This window comes from Netta rufina (assembly GCF_964035555.1).
Source record: "Netta rufina genome assembly, chromosome: 1".
Lineage (NCBI taxonomy): Eukaryota > Metazoa > Chordata > Aves > Anseriformes > Anatidae > Netta > Netta rufina.
The window spans coordinates 113,416,673-113,437,072 of record NC_140123.1 but is presented as its reverse complement, the minus strand read 5'-3'; the positions used below and the strand labels follow the sequence as shown (position 1 = coordinate 113,437,072).

General features: G+C 41.0%; 1 protein-coding gene across 1 annotated transcript in view; it reads left to right on the top strand.

Moving 5' to 3' along the window:
- Positions 1-20,400, top strand: part of EPHA3 (EPH receptor A3) — a gene marked incomplete at both ends in the record, with an annotated part of 219,328 nt that overhangs the window by 135,926 nt on the left and 63,002 nt on the right. The window contains 2 exons of the mRNA XM_084306056.1: positions 4,261-4,416; positions 4,933-5,268. Coding sequence (XP_084162182.1) covers positions 4,261-4,416; positions 4,933-5,268 — 492 coding nt within the window. The remainder of the gene's footprint in view (positions 1-4,260; positions 4,417-4,932; positions 5,269-20,400) is intronic.

Sequence of the window (20,400 nt, the reverse complement as noted above, 5' to 3'; positions counted from 1 at the left end):
CGCACTTAAGCAGAAGAGACTGAAATAAGACCAAATATGATTTTAAATAACTTCTGATTAGAGTTAGCACAGGAGGTACCAGTGCAAACAGGTATTGGGCATCTGACTTGAGAAGTTCTTAAGAAGCAAAACCAAACAGGCTTGCTGTACGGTGTACATGGCATATATAGAAACCCTCAATTTTTCTTTTACTCCCTTTTGGTGTCTTGAGAGGTTCCTGGACCATTTCTCATCTTTCTGCTCATGTCGCTCCCCTTCCAACATCCCGCTCTGGGGATTAGTTCTCACCAGTGACAGCTGCAGGTGGTGGGGAAACTCCTTGCTCTTCTTCACCCCCAGCGGTGACAATGAACGACCCTGGGGACAATTTCTCACCACCCCCTGCTCTGAACCCTTCTGAGAAAGGGAGCAGGCACTGGGGCCACAGCAGTGGTAGCAGCACCAGGGTCTGGAGCCTGCTGCAAGCAGCTGTTCTGCCAGCCCTGTGTCCACACTACTGCTACCAAGAATTTGGTTGGCTTTGAATGCTTAACATGAAAAACACACAAGTATAGACTCGTGGTCCCCTCCTCCACCTCCATTATTTTTTATCTTTTAGAACATTAACCTATTACTGAACTGAGTATATTAAACAACTAAAGAAATGGATAGCCTCATTTTTGTTTTCCACTTGAAAACAACATGGAAGCGAGGGAAAAAAAATTCCTTGGCTTCTTAAAGAAAAAGTTAAGGAAAATCAAGCACTTCTCACAACTGGTTCCCATGCTGAAATTACAGATTCAGTGAAGGCTTGGTGTGCTAATGCTTATTTTCAACTTGACTGAAATCGAAGCTGTTCACCTCAAAAAGCCAAACTTTCTTCCATTAGTTCATGTAATCCAGTTTTTCTGACATAAAGAAGAATGCCTTTTGAATTAAGGACTTTGGCTCTTTTCTCTTATATACCAGAAATAAGCAATTATTAGGAAAATAATAATTGTAAATACATTGAGATGGCTTCTTATTGGCACACCCCCATTCCAGGCTTCAATTTCAAGTATAATTGATTTTTTTTTCTCCTGTGGGCTGCGGTGCTGAATAATCTTAAATTGGTCTTATAGACAGAGACAGCAAGCACAAGACAGCCCAAGGGGAAGCTCTGAGACTGGGATGCCCTCACTAGAATGTGCAGGGGCAGCAGGGTTCCAGCAGCGCTTCCCCCCCAGCCCGACTGCTCGTTCAGTGCAGTGGTGGCAGCAGCCTGAAACAGGGACCTCTCTGTCCCTCTGGAAGAGAAAAAGCCTGATCATGCCTCCTACATACTCCTGCTTCTTCCTTTCTTCTCCTTCCCCACACAACCACCAACAACTAAATGGGGTCTGCAGGTTTTCATCTGAGGCGCTTCTTAATGGAGCAATTTGATTCCTTCCTTTCTCATCCTTACCCCACAAAATAAGTCTACTGCTTGTGCAAGTTTGTTTTTTGATTCATTATCATATTAAAATGTTGGTAGTAGGTGCTTTGAATGTGTCCCAAATAAGCAGTCTTACTGTAGTTGCATTCCATGAATGAATGCTCAGGTGTTAACAATGCTATGAATAAATTATGCTTCATAAGAAGTTGAAACTGGGTCCTGTAGGAGGACCAAGTACATGACAAAGGTTCAGTTTTACATTACTAGTCTTTCTGCAATCTGTATGTTAAGCTAGTATAGACAATTATTAGAAAAAATAAAAAAAAAGATTCATGCTGTATGTACTCATAAATACATCTTTGTCTGGTGTATGCTTTCCCATGAGTTTAAAAATGTCCCTTCAAGCTAAGTAGATATGGTTAAGTGTTTAATAACTGGTTTTGAGTTTCCATAGGAAGTTTTGATGAGCATGCTGTGTGAATGTATAAATAGAGGCAGCATGATTCTTGTTTTTTATGTCCTTTCTCGGTGAGTGGTAATGGTAAGGATGGGGTTGACATCACTTCTTTTCTTTGGGCCAGGAACAGCCATTCCATGCCACAAGGCAATAAAATAATCGGAAGCTCCTCTGTCAGCAGGAGAGGGAACAGAAACTTGCTCTAGGTGTGACCTGCTTGTCATGGGGCAATAGCTGGGAGGGGATGAGATCTGAGGACTGCTCTAGCAACAAAACCCCAGAAGCTAACTGTTTTCTGCTGTATTTTCTCCTAGCGGAGGTGTTTAAGAGGGGTCAAGGTTTCCTTTATTCTCCTCAAGTTAAGCAAACAAAAGTCTCCAAAGACCCTTGCAGCTTCAGAGGAGATGGAAACAAAAACAGCCCTGACTGAAGGAGGGCAGGCTGTGCCAGATCCTATAGATTGGTGTTAGGCTCTGCAAGCTCTGCTGTGAGGTCATTTTTAGCTATTCTGCTTTCACAGATTGTCTGGTGGCACCACGCATCAGAGGCTGAACCCGGGGATTGTTTCATTAGGGCTTGCAGGAGAGATCGTGAAGTGGGAGATGTCTTTCTCAGCTGTTTCAGTAGTGTGGCAGTAGGAGGTAGCAGCTGCAGCCAGGCAGCATCTATTTGCAAGGGCTGGGAAGTGCTGAAGGGTGGCTGAGATTAGCGCTTCCTTGTGAAACATTTTATACTGCTCAAGCCGGGCTCAGTGCCGTGCAAGGAGGTTTTTCTTTATTAAGATGTATCAGAACAGGACATGTGGCTGTACTGGGTTTTGATTTCCCTTCAGCGTTTTTCACTTGGGTGTTTGGCACTGGGAACTAATGAACAAGTTAGCCTAGCCCAGAAATTCAGTTAGGATTTATTTATGGATTGTTATGTGGAAGCTGAATGGTCATTTTAAAGCTGTACCTTCCCTCTCTCCTCCATCCCTTAAAAAGGTGTTGGGGTTCTTATTCTGGCATTTTTTCACCTCAAACTGCTCATTTGAAATACTTTTTTTTTAATTATTATTCTGTTTGGGCAGTGCATGAACGAATGGAATCCTGCATATTACATTTATGAATCAGCTCATGTCCATAAGCAAAAATGAACAAGGTGTGCCTGCTTAGCTTCATGCTAAGATGATAAACCTATTCCTTTGGCTTCAAATTAACATTGAAATCCATGGCAGGTCCAGAGCCATTTTATTCAAGCTTGAATATCTGGACTCCAGATACAAAAAGCAGTTTTCCTAGCATGCTAGTGCATTAGGCAGTGTTTCCTGTGGAACAGAAGCGTAGCAAAAGGTGATCGAGTTTTCAGATGCATTTCCTTTTGTTACATTGTCTGTTTGTGTACTGCTGTTGTAGCTGTGGGTACAGACCTGCAGGTGACCGGTGTCAGCAGAGCGACTGTGCTGGGTAAATGCTGTTCAGAGAAGAATGTGTGCCTTGGAGAGAAACCGCAGCTGAACAGTAGAGTCTGAGTGGTGTTATCTGGTTTGGGTTTAATATATTTCTTTTGGTTTTCAGATGGTGAGATCATCTTAGCGGAAAGAAGTCAACCATGTTATTTGACTACATGGGTTTTTCATAAAGCTATTTACTTGATTGTTCATTTCTGTAACTTATTTCAAAGGCTGTTTTCATCTGATGCAAATGTGGCAATGAATCAGTCTGAAGTACAACAGGAGCCAAAACAGAGGGTGTGTGCAAATGTTAATGAAACATCATCACCAGGGCTTTGTCAAATGCAGCTTTTGTGGGTTCAAGCTCCATCCTTAGAGGACTGGGTAATGCAAAAAGCATCCTCTTAGTACAGACCATGAAAGTTCCCAGTAGTCAATCAGGATCAGAAGCAGCTCTTTGAGTTTGATGCATAGGCCTTCAGAAATGGAATACATTTTATACTGTTTAGGTTATTTTCTTCCTTTTGGCTGACTTAGTCATGCCAAACTGAATAGACATAGGTTATAATTAGCGTCCCCTTGTCAGTAAGCCTTGGCAACAGGGAGAGGATGAAGTTAACTTCTTATACAGGACAAGGCCCATGTTTTAGTTAATTAACCAGAAGAGAAGAAGGAAGAAAAAAAAAAAAAGGTGAAGCTCTCATAATGTAATACAGAAAATGTTTCCTCCTGGTGGTGGATTGTACTGTTTTGCTATACAGGCAAAATTAAATACAAATCTAAGTTGATTTGCTTCATTCTACTAAGAGGTTTTATTTCTATGAGTTTTCTCATTATGAGAAAACTCAGGGTTTTAGACCATAAACTCCCCCAAGATGTGATCTACCTATGGATAGATTCCAGGATAATAACCAGATCACCTGTTAAAATGGAGGACATGTCCATGGAATTTAAAACTCCACTCCTGTCATTTTGCAGCCTGTCGACCTGGGTTCTACAAAGCCTCTGCTGGCAACGTGAAATGTGCTAAGTGTCCACCTCACAGCTCTACCTATGAAGACGCGTCTCTGAACTGCAGGTGTGAAAAGAATTACTTTCGCTCTGAGAAAGACCCTCCATCCATGGCTTGCACCAGTGAGTAGCATCATTGTGCTCGGGGCTGTCGTTCTTGCTCCTCCATCTGTATCTGAGCAGCTTGCTTGCTTCCTCTCATCTTCCATTGCTGTCACCCATCCACTGCCTGCCATGTTTTCTTACGTGTTAGGTTACCAAAGATTCTTGGGCTAGGTTTATGCCTTTTCTCTTTCTCCTTGTTATTCTCTGCGTGACCCCAAAAGGAGAGCTAGGATTTTTCAACTGTTAACAATATCTTTAGCAAAATCCAAGTGCAATTACCAGTAGCTGTTCTGCACAACTCTAGTAAAGCAGCTCTTAGTCCTGAACTGTTCCCTTAGAGTAACAATTGTTTGTACTAAAACATGGTCCTTGACAGACTAGGTCTGTAGTCCAGTGAAATATTACAACTCTCCCTACAGGAATTGACTAGAGGAGACTGGTTATTTATGTTACTTGCTTTTGTATTTTTGTGTCCTTGATACCCCCATCTTAGCACACTACAGAAAAACACATGCGTTTGCTTTCTTTTTGTAGGACCACCCTCTGCTCCAAGAAACGTTATCTCTAACATCAACGAGACGTCTGTTATCCTGGACTGGAGCTGGCCCCTTGACACAGGAGGTCGGAAAGATGTCACTTTCAACATCATTTGCAAAAAATGTGGAGGAAGCAGCAAGCTGTGTGAGCCGTGTAGTGACAACGTGCGGTTCTTACCCAGTCAGACTGGCCTCACCAACACCACGGTGACAGTAGTGGACCTTTTGGCACATACTAATTACACTTTTGAGATTGATGCAGTCAATGGGGTATCCGACATGAGTACACTTTCCAGACAATTTGCTGCTGTCAGCATCACGACTAATCAGGCTGGTGAGTCTCCTCCTGATTACCATTTCTTTGTTCAAAACTACTGAGACGTATGTACCTTTGTCTCCATTCCCTGCTTTACAGGAGTTACTCTGAATGCTCATGTGCTAGGGTAACTAATTGACTTGAATATGCTAGTAAAAGTAAAAGCAGAAACAAACCCAGCGTGTGTTGCTGTCAAAGGACCTGGCAGCATGGCTGTTATGATTAACTCCCAGTCCCCAGTTAATAGTCTCTAATAGCAGACTTGTAAGATCCCATAGCCAGAATGTGTTTTATTAATAAAACCAGATTTTAATAAAACACTCATTTCAATAATCTCCAACATAAATTACTGTAGTAATCTTAGTGATTAATTTTGATTAAATAGAAGTGAAAAAATGCCTTGATATTAGTCACATCAAAAGCTAACATTAAATTAGGTTTAAAATGCTGCTTTTTTTTTTTCCTTTGCAAGTTGTCTCACCAATTCTGACTCACTGCCAACATGATGGGGGTGTGGAGCTGCATACTGAATTAGGTCCTGGGCTATTGGTTGATAGTATGCAAAGGGACTGCTCTGCTTCTGTGACTTATTAAAGTCATTGAGGCCCTGCATGAGTACAGCATTCTGCCCAGACTGTCGGATCAGAGCTTTTGTCACTGCTGTGCTATTCTACCACTTGCTTCTCCTTTGGCAAAGTTTCATTTATCTGTAAGATGTGGAGAATCTAGACTCTTCTGCTAGCATTTGTTTAGGTACCAAGGCTGGAGCCATGTTTGCCAGTAAAGAGAGACTAAATGCTGAAATTTCAGTAGTCCTACTCCCGCTGTTCACCATCAGGAAGCTTTATGCTAAAAGCATGTGTGTATGAGATAAGTCTGCTCCCACCTCCTCCCATCCCACACCACATCCTTAAAATACCTACACTTCTGTCTTCCTCAAAGCACAAACCAAGTTAACATCATTCTAAGTAGACATTCTCCCAGCAAGCTATGTTATCACAATGTTTTTCACCAGGGAGGCTGTGTCTCTTCTCCTGAGATCACAGATCTGCTCTAGTGGGAGGCATAAAGATGTGAGAACAGACGGTTTTCTGACAGCAGTCAGTAAATTTCCAAATGCTCTCGAGAACTGTCTAACTATGCAGTAGGCACATAGAGGAGAATCTACCCAATTGAACTGTCTTCGCGTGATCTCTTTCTCATCTAGACATTGACTTCAGCTCTGAAACTTGCATTTTATGTCCATTCCAAATAATTTGCTACTGTTATTTTGGGGGGATATTTGTGTCAGTGCCTTGAGCAGCTTTTGTTTAGTTGCTCTCTTTTCTTCTGTTTTCTGTATCAGAGATATTGCCTTTCAGCCTGTTCATCATTGTAGCAGATAAAAATCACCTGGGGACACTCCATTAAATGAACTCTCTAGGATCAGTGAAAGGTATTTCTCTGCAAAGGTCTTCTGCTTTGCAACGCGCTTCCCTAGGGCTCAGAGCTGGCTGCCTTTGCACTACAATGTAAGGTGGATTTTGATTTTGTTTTGGAATGCATGACTCCTGTGACATGGTTGTCAGGGTCAGTGCCTTTCTGGCAACAGCAATTTTGTTTAATGCAACCTACAGGCTGCTTAAGCAATTTGTTTTCTACTTGTATGCATTTTTGCTTTAAGTACTTAGGTGATGGTTTTAGTACTTTTAGGTTGAATGATTTAATTGTGCTGTCTCTTGATCATGCTGATTGATTTACTTTGTTAGATTTCCACTAGAAGTTATGTAAGTTGCTAAAATTAGACCTTAAATACCCATATAAGTCATCTTTCTAAGAGTAATTAAAAGAACACAATTTCTCTAGCATTGCCTTCCTGGTTAGATCATAAAAGGGACACACCTGAGGCATATTTTTGGTTCATGTTATACATAAACAACTGGGAGGAGGGAGAGAAAGTTTAAACATCTTACACTGCATTGTAATTTAACATTTCAGAAAAAGATTTAAAGCACTGTTGAGCTGGATCTGGAAGAAACCAGAAGACCCAAAAGCCAGTCATGACACCAGGACTGTAATTTGTACTGTCTGTCTAGAGGTACATTTCCTTCAAGGACAGAGGTACCTAGCAGTTGGATAAAACTTAGGTTAAATGGCTATGCTGTGCTGGACCCAAGAAAGGAGAAGGGGCATATTGCTTTGGGAGTCGTTGTGTGGATGGGGTATCACACATGGTGGTGCAGCTCAGGATGGCCAGACAGATCCTGGGGACAGAGCCCATAACAGGCCCAGGGAGAGGGAAAGGTGTTAGCAGGCTGTGAATTTTGCAGAGAGGATTGAAGTACAGAAGGTCCATAACTCTTCTCTGGGATCTCCTGAATCCAGGCTCTTTATCTTCTGCCAGCCATGATTTGAGAGCCCTGTGCCCTTGCAATGGACGTGATGAAGTTACAGTTTTAATCCTGGAGATTCAGTACCCATGTTTTTCTTTTGCCTGGTGACAGGATCCATCCCAACTTAGTGAAAACTGTTCTGCAGAATGTCTTCACGCTCATAAAACACTGTTATCTGAGTATATGAGTTTCCAAGAATCACAGGCAGACCTGGAGAATGGTGTAGATTTTCTAATGACAAAAACGAGATGTTTATGGCAGTTCTCTTGGAGGTAAAAATCATACATTGTACATCTTTACTTTAGACAAGCTCTATTCAAGAGACACATGGGCTGTATTATGTTTGCTGTGTCTCTGAGTTGCAAAGTCCCACTGAAAAGTGAATAAACCTTTCTCTCCGTGCTTCTCAGCATACAAATGGGTGTATCTTCCTACGCATCCATCACCCGATTAATAGATCAGAATATACATAATACTAATTTTCTGTAATACGGCAACTGGGAGATCTGCCAGTGTGTGTTAAAATAAATTCAGCCGATACGTTAACAAGTCAGTCAGCTTTCACAGCAGCTCCATTTTTAAATGTAAACACATCATATACACACATGCATGCACATATTTGTAATTTGCATATGCTTGCAGATACACACTTTAAATATTGCTGAAAAGATTGCTGATGCCTATGCAATGCCTATGAGCTCTGGAATCTATAACTAAAAGCCACAGTAAGGTTATACTAGAGAGTTTTCAGACCTGATCTGGAACTAGAGGAAAGGTGTTATTTGTTGTCAGTGGTGGGGTTTGAAACATCCAGACTCTGACTCTGCTGTCATTGAAAATTCACGGAAGTTAATACATTTTACTGTACAAAAGTGGTGTAAAACCAAGCTCCAGTCCCCTGCACTGAGGGAAATTCAGAGTCATTTTGGGAAATGGATTGGGCTTTTTTGTTCTTTCTGTCTGTCATATTTTTACTGCACTTTGTTTTCATTTCCTTCTAGTGAAGGTGAATGAATAAGCAGGCATGTCTGAAGAAAGAAAAAAAGAAGTATCTTGCAATATATGGCTAGACAGACAGATATGACACTGCAATATTTCTAATCCTGTTAAGTCTTTCTGTCCTTGGAGCTAAAATAAGAGAAAGGGCACACATTTCTATTTAATTTAGCTTGTTGATCATCCTCTTTGATTGCACTGTAATACATGCCTTCAGTTGCTGCTTGATAAGGCATCCTCCAAATTATATTGAAGCACTCTGAGGCTCTCACCTCACATCAGTATGTCGCACCACACAGATGTTATCTCCTAATAATACCAATCAACCCCATTTAGAAAGGGTCACTGACTGCTACAGGAGGTTGTCTGGAATTCAATGTCCCTCGAGGTGGTATGCTAATTGTGAATGTGCCATGCAGGGGGACTGACAGCTGTGCCACACTGCCTGGCTTGCTGCTGAAGTGATCAGGTGCCTATGCACAGATATTATAGGTTCATTGGGTTTTCTGGTCACAGTTTGTGCTTTTTTGTTTGGTTGGTTTTTAGTATCTGTAAAACCAGAAAGAAGCATCTTCCTTGGAGAGTTATAAAGAACCCAATGGCAAAAGTTGTTCATTCCAGGTCAGGGCAGCGCTGTATTTACTGGCTTTGGGCTGTAGCAAGCACAAAACTCCCACTGGAGCCCAAAGAGGTTTTAAAGGGATACAGGGTGTGGAACTGACTCAAGAAAGGCTAAGATTTGGTAGGGAGAGCACAGTCACGCTACTAGATCATCATTTTACAGCACTGAAGGAGGAGGTTTTCCAATGCAAAACACAGCCAGCAGGTCAGGGAAATACCTGTGCTGAACATGTTTTGCTGATACTGCATGGGAAAGTAATGTTTTTTTCTGCCATGTCAGTGTTTTTATGGTATCACATAGTGTCATGTGGATTGACTCAGGAATGCTGAGCAAAATGTTTGTATTTTAACCAAGTACTTAATTGACTTAGCTGCACTTTAAATAGACATATACTCAGCAGTGATCTTTGCAATCCAGAGGAGACAAGGAGAACTTGCAGAAATCTGCAGTGCTAGCAGATGCTGATCTGTCAGGTAGGTCTTAAGAAGCCTCTTCCATCCCTTGTGTCCCAGTGCCATCCCCATTTCTGTTGTTGATTGCCTCCTGCACCTGGGGAGGAATATCTCCATATGCCAGGAGATGCTGGAGGCCAACTGGCTGGAAAGCAGCTTTTCAGGGAAGGACCTGGGGGTTCTGATGGATGCCAAGTTGACCATGGGCCAGCTACATGCCCTGGCAGCTATGAAAACCAACAGCACCTGGAGCTGTATTATGAAGAGTGTTGCCAGCAGGCCAAGGGAAGTGACCTTTCCCCTCTGCTCAGCCTTGGTAAGACCATGTGTGGTGTGTCCACAGCTTGTCCCACTTGCGGTACAAAGAGAGACATGGGCAGAGCAAAGCGAGTCCAGAGACAGGCATTACTTGTGTCCCTTACACATGTAAAGGACAGGAACTTCTGTCATGTGAGTAGAAGTGGAGACAGTTAGGACTGTTTATCCTGAAGGAGAGAAGCCCTGGGGGATCTTAACCATACGTACAAATGCCTAATGGGAGGATGTAGAGAAGGTGGAACTAGGCTCCTCTTATTATTGGTGTCCAGTGACAGGATGAGGCATTAGGCACAGACTGAAATATGAGAAATTCTGTTTAAGCATAGACAACAAACTTTTTTACTGTGTGATTAAACACTGGGACAGGTTGTCCAAAGAGATGGTGACATCTCCGTCTGTCAAGGTATTCAAAACCCAACTAATGGAGGAACTGGGCAACCTCCTCCAACTGACCCTGCTTCTGCAAGGCCCCTTCCCACCTCAGTCCTTCTGTGGTTTGTGTGCAAAGGGGGATAGCAGCAGCTGGAAGGGACTGATCAGTAATTACCCTTGTCTTTTCACCTTCAACTTTTTGTTCATAGAACTAGGCCTTCTCAATGAAATTTGGGGGAGTAAACTTCACATACATGTACTCAGTTTGGAGAGAGTAAGGCCTATGGGTGTGGAGGGGCTGCCAACCTCTATCCTTGTTTCAAAGAAATTCAAGAGAGTGTTATTGAATCATTGTTCTGCTATTTAGCAATGATAACTTCAAATCTCTTACCATTTGTCATAGCACATAAAGTTTATACATACGTGAACAGGAAAAACTACAGTAGGATTAGATTATTTTGCAGAACACCTCCATAAGAACAGATTGCTTTAAAGGAGGAGATGTGATTTAGATAAATTGCCTGTGGGTTAATGCCTCCCTCCTAAGTGTTTTCACCAGAGACCCTGCAGTATCCATTCTTATTCTTCCATGTACTGTACAGCATTGTTGTATTCTATTCAACAGTTATGGTTCCCCCCCTTAGAGTCAGCAGGGAGTAAATTGAGACCTACTTTCCGCTAACTAGCTTTCCCCACATGAATATTAGGATGCTTGATAATGGGGGAAAGCAGTTTTAAATCCCATGTGAGCATTCCAGTAAAACTGTTGCAAACCACTGCATAGTCCCACTTAGTGCAAGAATGATTTTTTTCATACTTTATAATGTTAAATTAATTGGGACCTTCTACAGGAAGAGTGCCCCAACGTGGGATCTAATCAAGTTGGTTTATAAACAAGTTTACGTTATACTAGAACAGTTTTACTAAGGAGACAGTTAATTTACGTTTGAAGATGTCTTTGGGCTTCCTACCTGCAAGAACTGTATAAGGTCTGGAAAACTGAAGTGCTGTCCCAAGAGAGATTGTGTGCAGTTATATTTTTAATTTCCATTTACTGTATTAAAATAGCTTTGGGTCACCAAGCAGGCAGCAAATCCAGTTGTCCAGTTTACACCATAGCAGCCACAGAGGCAGAGAAAAGAGAACAAAGTCAAAAATCTGTAGAAGGTAGGTGGGAACAAGAGGTTACGCCTGTGGCCTTTTTTCTGCACTGGCAGTTTCCTGGATTCAGCAGCTTCTCCATATCAAGCTAAATATTCTGGCTCCAAACCCAAACTCTGTATGTGTATTTTCATTCAATTATTTACAATATGATTCAGAGAGTCCAGGGTTCTTGGAAAATAATGATTAGCAAGCAAGTTCATTGTCAATAATTACAGCTTTTGTATTTTCCAAGTAAACCTATGCTGATGCCCAAATGTTTGGCTTTTAATACCTTGTGTCTTTACTATGTGCCTGCTTGATAATAAAATAGATTGTTTTCTTCTAATCGCTAAAAGCACACTGTAGCAGCTTTAGAGGTAGTTTTATGTTTGATTAGTTCTTAAGGAGTTAAGGCCTTGTAAACCTCCACAGTCTCCACAGTGCAGCTGCGAGAAGGCAATAGCAGCTGAGCTCAGTGCCAACAAGCCAGTGTCACCACTGAATCAATTCCAACAAGCTTCTGATGCCGTGCATCCTAGCATCAGGAGAGGAGCAAAGGGGATGTGTTCTAGCAGGAGATCTGAGACTCTGCCTTCAGATTTTGTGGGCTAACTTCTACCTGTATTTGTGATGAAGTGATAATGCTCCTCCATGAAGTGACTAACAGCCTAAACCTGGGTTTTGGTCTCCTCACCATTCAGTTTTGCACTTGTGAAATGTTTATTTCTTCCTCTGCACAGTTTTTTTTGTATAGGAAACTTAAAATGTCCTTGAATCCAAGTTGAGGAATCTGTATACATCTATAGCATAGAGAATTATAATAAAAAGATACCCAGGAGTAGTGGGCTTACTATCAGAAACCTCCTCCTTTTATCTTTCATATTTCATTTCACAAAAAAAAAAAAAAAAGAAAAGAACAACCTGTTACTGTTTAATAGCTTAAACCATGCTTGAAAAGGTGCAGGAAAACAGATGGCTGCAATAGTTGCTGCTCCTGTGCACCTCAGTGTGGCAGTATCGCTTCTGGGAGAGGACTCTAATCTGTTTTTGTCTCTCATTCGTTGTGGACTAATGAATAATGATGTGATAAAACCACATCAGCCAGATAGTTTCTTCAGATGTAAACATACAGCCCATTCTGTTACATATATTTAATCAAATCTATTTTTATTCCTCTTTCTATCTCTTCCTTAAATATATTAGCTGCCAAATGTAGCAGTTTTAAAATGCACCACAGATAAGGTAGTTAAAGAAGAAGGTAACAGGTAAGGCAGTAAGGAGCTCTTGTGAGGGGCTAGTATCAAAAAATAGTCAAAAAAAAAAAAAAAAAAAAAGCTTTGAGAACAAAACTGGCCACTAGGCACAGAAATTAGGATCACTGGGAGGAGTGTCTTAAAGGATTGGTATAGCTGGTTTGTAATATCTTGATCTATGTGTCTCATTTGTAGACAGAAAAGTTCAAGCTATCTATTCAGCTTCGCCTTGAGGGATAAACATTTAAAATAAAGAAGAAATCAGAAGTTTTTGGATCTGTTGAAGGCAAAGACTTACTTGGCTCCCAGGGAGAGCTGTTCAAACCTCCTCAGAACTAGAGTTCTGCTTGCTTGAAATCTGTTGCTTTGAGGGAATAAATTCAACACCAAGTTGGGCACCAAGTTTTATTTCAGTACGGGTCTCTGATTGCTTGTGAGAACTGCGACACTATCTCTGCATTCAGCCTTCTTTCTGTCAGGCTAGACTGCACAGTCTTCCGCAACTTAGAAATGACGTATGATGCTCCCTGGTTAAATAAAATCCATATTTAGAAAGGGTTGTGTGCACTTTACAATCCAGATCCCAAGACAGGTCCCTTAAGTAGATATATCTTTGAAGAGAGACAATTTGAGAAAGCCACAGATGTTTGGTGCATGATATATTTCTTTCTTTCCCTATGGTCCTTATGAAAAGGATAAGAAGATAGACTTATTAAAAGTGAGCTAATGACATGATGTAGGGAGTCTCTGGTTCATTGACTGTTATTACAGCTGTGCCCCATTATGTACTGAATACCTAGGACATTGTTTTTTGAATGACATTTATCTTTTGAGTTTCAAACATTCCTGGCATAAATAAAGATTTTACGCTTTTCAAATGTGTTTTACAGTTCAGCCCAGAGGCTATTCAAGGATCGTTTTAACTCAATAAAACTCCTCCTTTAGGGATATAAAAGGGAAGTGTTTTAACAATGTCACTCCATGCATAGCCTGTTATTAGCTAGAGAAGCTCTGCCTGCAAAGCCTTTGATCCCTTTTCCCCTGGATGTGGAGGAAGCTATGCTGAGGATTCAAAGTCTCTGACATACATCCATCTCTTCTGTGTGAACACAGTCCTTGTGTAAAGGCTCGTGACCTTAGGGGAAGTTCAAAGGTGAAGTTTGAGCTCAGACAGTGTTTTCCCCTTCTGTGCTTTTAGCTACCCACTTTACCATTTTCAAAAGTCGTGGTGAAATGGTGGATAATGTTTTTGTATACCACTTCTATCAGTCTTTAATGTGAAGCTACACGTGGGTTCTCATTTAATGCCTTGGTTTGCTAAAGTAATGAAAAGAAAGAAATGTGAATAAACAGGATGCTTAGACCTCACTTAAATACAATTCCTTAGGTTTCTGACTCTGCTTTATGTGTGATAGCATTCTGAGTGATCACTGAGGGAAATAATCTCTGTCCCTCTTGACTGTAAGCAAAGCTGTCAACTTTCCTTGCTTCTTAAAGCTCCTCCATCTAGACAATTGGAAAGCAGCGAGAGCTGGGGGGAAAAAAAAAAAGTTATCTTTTTCTTTGGGTTTGGGGACTATTCCTGTCAATTGGAATTATTAATTCAATGTTTATTTTTAAACGCATTTTAACATAAAATAGAACTGTAGCAGAATACATATCCTTCTAGTAAACTATACTGTTATATATAAAGAAACATTAAAAACAAAGATAACAATAAAATCATCCCAAAATCTAAAAGAAAGTGCAAGGAGATGTAATCACTTTTCAGGCCTGCTCCATCAGATTATCATGTTCTGGTTAGCCTTTACAGAATCATTTGTTCTGCAGCTGACTGTGAAACTGTCAGGGAATGACAGGGCCAGGGATCTGAGAAATACTCTTCCCATTCAGTGTTTTCTGACCAGGCTGAAAAGACTTTGTTGGAACTTACCAAAAGATTAGTTCAAGAGCTCATGGTAGCTATTTCAAAGGAGAAACATACAGAAGAAACATAGTAGAAACAAAGGAGAAACATAGTAGAAATTACTTACCTGAATACAATTGTTGTCTTCTCTGGGTTTGGATACTGGTATTTCTAGAGATGGCTCTTAAACACATTTCTTAAATTGTGAGTGGCATTGCTTTGGTTGAGGTAATAACTTCCATGGAAGGGGAGAGCCTAATCAGCATCTGACAGTTGACGTCACAGTCATGGGGAATAAATTGTTTTCTGAAAACTTCACACCAGGAAGCCTGAGATGCTAACATCCTATAAAGTAACGTAACAATGGGGTGAGAAAGGCAAAGCAAAACTGTTTATTTTAAACCAATATGGTCTTAAATGCATACAGCGAAAAATATGAAGTATTGATAAGCACCCACCATCACCATCTCAAACAGAGAACAGAAAGAATAACATTTATATTTGAGTACCTTTGGGCCGAATCCTTGTGAAAGCATATACGGCATTTGTCTCCTCTGTGAAATAACAGCTGCGAGCGCCGTGGCACCATAATTTTCGGTTTCTGAGGTGAGTGCCTTGTGCAGGCTGATACTTCCCAAATGGACATGGCGTTTCTGTGATTTATTACACACGTGTTAAACATATGAGTAAGTCTAATGTTTGGTTCGCTCTGTGGAAGGCATTTGCTATCTCCCTTAATAAAAAGGGGGAGAGATGAGAACATGAACGTGCACCACTTAATGAAGTTTGCTTTTAATTTAGAATTTATTTGCAAGAGTGAGAAATGAGCTCTGACAATCACTTTTCCAGTGACAGCTGCTGCCCAGAAGGTTGCCTTTCTCTGCACTTGAGAGGGAAATCAAACAGCTGCTTTTTAGTGTAATTCCTGCTGAAGTTGAGCATTCTCCCTTTTTCAGTTCCCTGCTTTCTTTCCTTCGTGGCACCTGTGCAATGCCTGCAGCCACTCTGGAGTCTGTAACCACAGGCTAGAGTCCACCAGCTTCCAGATGCAGTGGAGTGCTTCAGCCACAATGCAGGAAATCATCCATTAAAATAATCACAAACCAGTTAGTCTCCAAAATATTGTATTCCTTTTCTGGCAGAAACAGCTGCCCCACACTGCTTTGTTTCATCTAAAGTTTAAGCTGTTTCTGTTTATCCTAAAAGTTTTGTCCTCATATATTCCTCATTTTGACTTGTGTAAATGCCCAGGTCTTGGTAGCCCTCTCACAGAAAGGGTGAAGCTTTGATTACGATTGCATGCTGCTCAGATCCAGCTTGAATCCAGTGAAACAGCCCTGTATGCTGCCACAGGCCCCTTGCTGTTGGGATGGATAGTTTTCCCTAAATTCCCTAAATCCTCGTCTCTGGTGACAGGAAAGGTGCACTGCATTCTGGCTGACAGTCACCTAATGATATTGCAGAATCAGATGACATTTTACAGTGCAAGTCATAAAACTATATTGAGTCTGCTGCAGCTCGAGCAAAAGGTGCAAGAGCCCATGCAAATGCACCTTGCTGGTTTAACTGCGTGCCCTGGAGATTAAAGAGCGAAGGACTGTGTCTGCAGGCCTTGCCAAGAGGTGGGTAATTGCATCTGGAGGAGGAAGATGCGGGTTAGCAGGTTTCCAAAGTGTTGTTAAAGTGTAGCTGTTTCCCCTTTCTGCCCCATGACCAGGGAGTCCCTGGGGACCCCACTCTGGCCATGCCTTTTTGGAATATGCCTGTGGGACCAGCCCCATCCCTACTTGCTGTAGCACAGCAGTGTTGGGGCTGGCAGTGCATGTAACTGTGCTCAGCAAGGAAAGTAAATAATAGCGCAATCCAACAAGTCTTAAAATAGTGCAACTGCTGCTTTCTGCGAGCAGTCTTCTGTAATAAACCACCTAGATGTTAATCCACAGGCTAGACACTGGAGATGTAAAGGGTCCAAGGGTAAGTGCAGCAGTTCATACAAACATAATGTGATCATATCATGGAGATGTGTCATTGCACTGATTTGCAATGAGTCTGTTGCTTAGGACTCTGGCACAGGCTGAATGCTGTTTGACAGTGGAATGGTTGGGTAAACCTGAAGATAGAAAGGCAATACTTAAAAACCCAGGTGTTGGGTTCTTGTTGCTTGGATGTAGCATGTACGTGCAGGGTGTCTGGCTGTGCTGGATCCAGCTAAACATGGGCACATGATACTTGCAGCTGGGTAAGTGCTGCCACACATCCTCACTTTGTGGATGTGACTTCAGATTTTAAGAAAAACTGCCTCTAAGTGAGAGACATTCAGACCTTGGTCTTTATGCTTGGCAATGTATGATGGTTTTGTGGTTTGGAATTGGTGCTCTAAAACGTACAGATTTGGGTTTGGGTCCCAGTGGATCCTACTGTCAGAGGCTGCAGCTCTCATTCTGAGATTATGATCTTTATTTACTGTTCTGGTTCTACATTACCTCCTAGGGGCATTCAGGAAAATTTATATGTTGTATCAGATGACAGCAGTATGATTAGATAATAAAATCACCAGTTTTTTAAAGAAGGAAAAAGAAGCAAGCCTTCCACTTATTCAACAATTCAGCAGGAGTTGGAATTTGGGTAATACAGTCAGTTTTGCTGGCTCAGATTTGTTCATGATCACCATCTCTCAGAATAACTGGGAATATTTTACTGTCTGACACTGATAGCTGGTTGCAAGCAAAAGCTGGAAGTGAGCAGACCACAGACATTTATAGAATGAAATCCTGCAGAGCTCTACAAGGCTTTCCCTAAAATTTAATTTGTGATCTAGAGACCTAAGCAAGAAACAACGCGACTCTAAATATTTCAGCAGTTGTACACACATGGCTTCCCAAAGTTAATACTGAGTTCTCTCTGCCACAGGACAGGGAATTTTCTTCCAATATATACATCTGCAAGCCAGTCACATATGAAAACAATAACCAAGGAATAAGAAAAAGTCAATAAGGAGATTTATATACAGCTGCTATTAAACTGGAGGAAAACAAATGATCTGTTGGGGTCAGTTTCTCTGGGAAATCAATTTGAGCAAAGTTTTATTGTCCTCTCTGCTAGATCCTTCATGTTATTTGCTTGCACCTTTAATAGTCGTGAGTGAGGAGGGTTTTACACTTGTGAACCTAAGCTCTCTGGATCATTGCATTCGTTACCTTTTCAACATCCACATTCCCAGTTGTCACAAATGCTACCTAACAGCACTGAGCGCTCAAAGTACATTTCCCCTTGTAGCTCTAGGGATTTTTGAATGTTCATATTGACTGCTTAAACTAGTCGTAAACCAGTTAGACTGTAGTACCGGAGCAATAGTAACCATCTGATGCATAAAAATGTCCCTGTATAGGTTGCATGTGACTACTGAGAATAAACACTTTCTTGTTGAAAAAAAAAAAATGACATAACCTGTCCATGCATGACCACACAAGCCTAAAGTTAATTATAAAAGCAAAACAAACAACCCAGTGAAGGAGTGCTAATACATAAATCATAACACCAATAAAAATGTAAATACATAGAAGCCTGTGATCAACAGGATTTATCCAACAGTCACTGAAATGCTTTTTATTCAACTCTTTAGTCTAAACAAAAAAGGCATTCTCAAGTTTTGCTTTGAAACTGATGTTCTTTAACTGATAATTAATTCCACCTATGATAATTAATTCAACCTATCTTTGTATTGATGCTGATTCTTTAACACTTTTCTGACAAACTTCTGCTTATCTAAAAATGCTTTGTTATATGTCATTTATTGCTATCCTGTAGTAACAACCTTGGTTTTGTCAATGGGAGCAACAGCCATTTAGAAGATTTGTTCTAGCATTCTTGTTGCACAATATTGTTATTTTTCACTTTTAAGAAAGGAAAATCCTGAAACTGCAATGAAAAATGGACAATTTACGTATGAAATACTTCTATTCCTTTCCATAACCTGATTTTGAATTCAGTCTCATCCTACTGTAGCTATTTAATAGTCTTAAGGAAACAAGAAACTCATCTCTATCTTCCTCATCCAAGAGACTAATACGCAGCACTGCTCTTGGTGATATCTCTGCTGTTTAATGGTTTATAATGTTAACTGCCTTCAACAGGAGTTTGTCTCTTTGCTATGACTTCAGTCTCTTCAGAGGAGGCAATAAAACACAGAGCCTTTCTGGTGAGAAGGGATGATGAGTTGTCTTACAATATAGAAATTAAGGCTGACCAGCTTTGGGCCAGAAATGGTTGTTTTGAGGTTATCAGAGCTTTCTGGGCTTGGTTGGACGTAGTCCTTTTCTGCTTCAGTGGGTATATTCAAGAACACTTAAGGGGGAAAAAAAAAGATAAGTACATATCAAAAGACACTTAGAGCACAGTTTATATGAGGTTTGTTTGTTTTATAGCATTGTATTCTAGGGAGGCGTACAAAAAATGAAATTAATACCATGGTCCAAATGTCAAGTTATTCTTTCTAAATGTACCCCAGACCTGAGCGTGAGGTGGCAAAGGCACTTGTGTTTTCACACAGCTATACCGATGCAAAATAATACATTCTTAGAGGTTACCTTAACTTTAACCACGTCTTAAATCCATTGATTACAGTAGATCGAAGCATAAACTTTCAGTTGGTCTGAACAAGATGTTTACTCATGTTAGGGTGGAAGGACTTCTAACACTTTCAAACCTACCTATCCAACAGATACAGCAGAAAAACAAGAAATGTTTGTGTTGAGATTTAAAACTTGAATAGTTACTTCTGACTCTTTCAGACAAGCAAAGGAGGCTTGAACCACGAACAGTGGTGGTAATTTTTGCTTTCTATCTTGACTTGGTCAAACCAGAGGGTAACTGGTATGTGTTCTTAGTCTTGTTTTAGTGGTGGAGACAGAACTAGACCTATAACTGGCAAAGAAACAACAGAGTAAGTACAGACAGAGACACATGTTGTGCAAGGCAGCAGGTGCAGCAGAAGCCAGGTCACCTACATCTCAGCTTGCAGAAAAGACTGGTGTCAGGAAAGCCAGGCTGGCTGCTGGGAGAGGTCCCTGTGAGGGGGTCCTCTCCAAGGCTCTGCTTCCAGCGGCAGAGATGAGGGGGGCACTCCAAAGTCAACTATTGCACATGAAATCCAATGGGAATACACAGAGGTGATGGGAACAGCAGGAAAATTAAATCCCCACCCATATGTTGAGTCTTTATTTTCAAAATCATGTGTGCTTCAAAGTTAAAATGCTCAGATGCTGCATGAGGTGGTTAAACAAGATAACGAAAAGATAATATACAAAACGATGAAAAAAATTAAAAATGAAATTACAAACGTCTTCCTCTCTGAATAGAAACAGTGTGGTGTATCCTCTGGAAGCAGATAGTGCACCACAAAATTATCTGGTAGAACTGTTCCTTTATGCACTGAAGGCTATGTAAAACTAGATAATTTCTGTCACATAATTAAGATGATGATTTAAACAGATTTGTGTGTGTATATATATATATATATAAAAATATACATGTATTTCATATATATGTGTGTTTATATACATAATTTCCATAGCTCAACAGTCCAGCAGCTGGTGGAGCGCAGTGCTGTGCTGCAGAAACCAGGTCTGCTCTGTGTGTGGGACTGAAAGGCCCTGAAACTTTTTGTTCCCTGGGATCATTAGTCTCCCCTCCACCCGCCGTGCTCTGGGATGCTGTC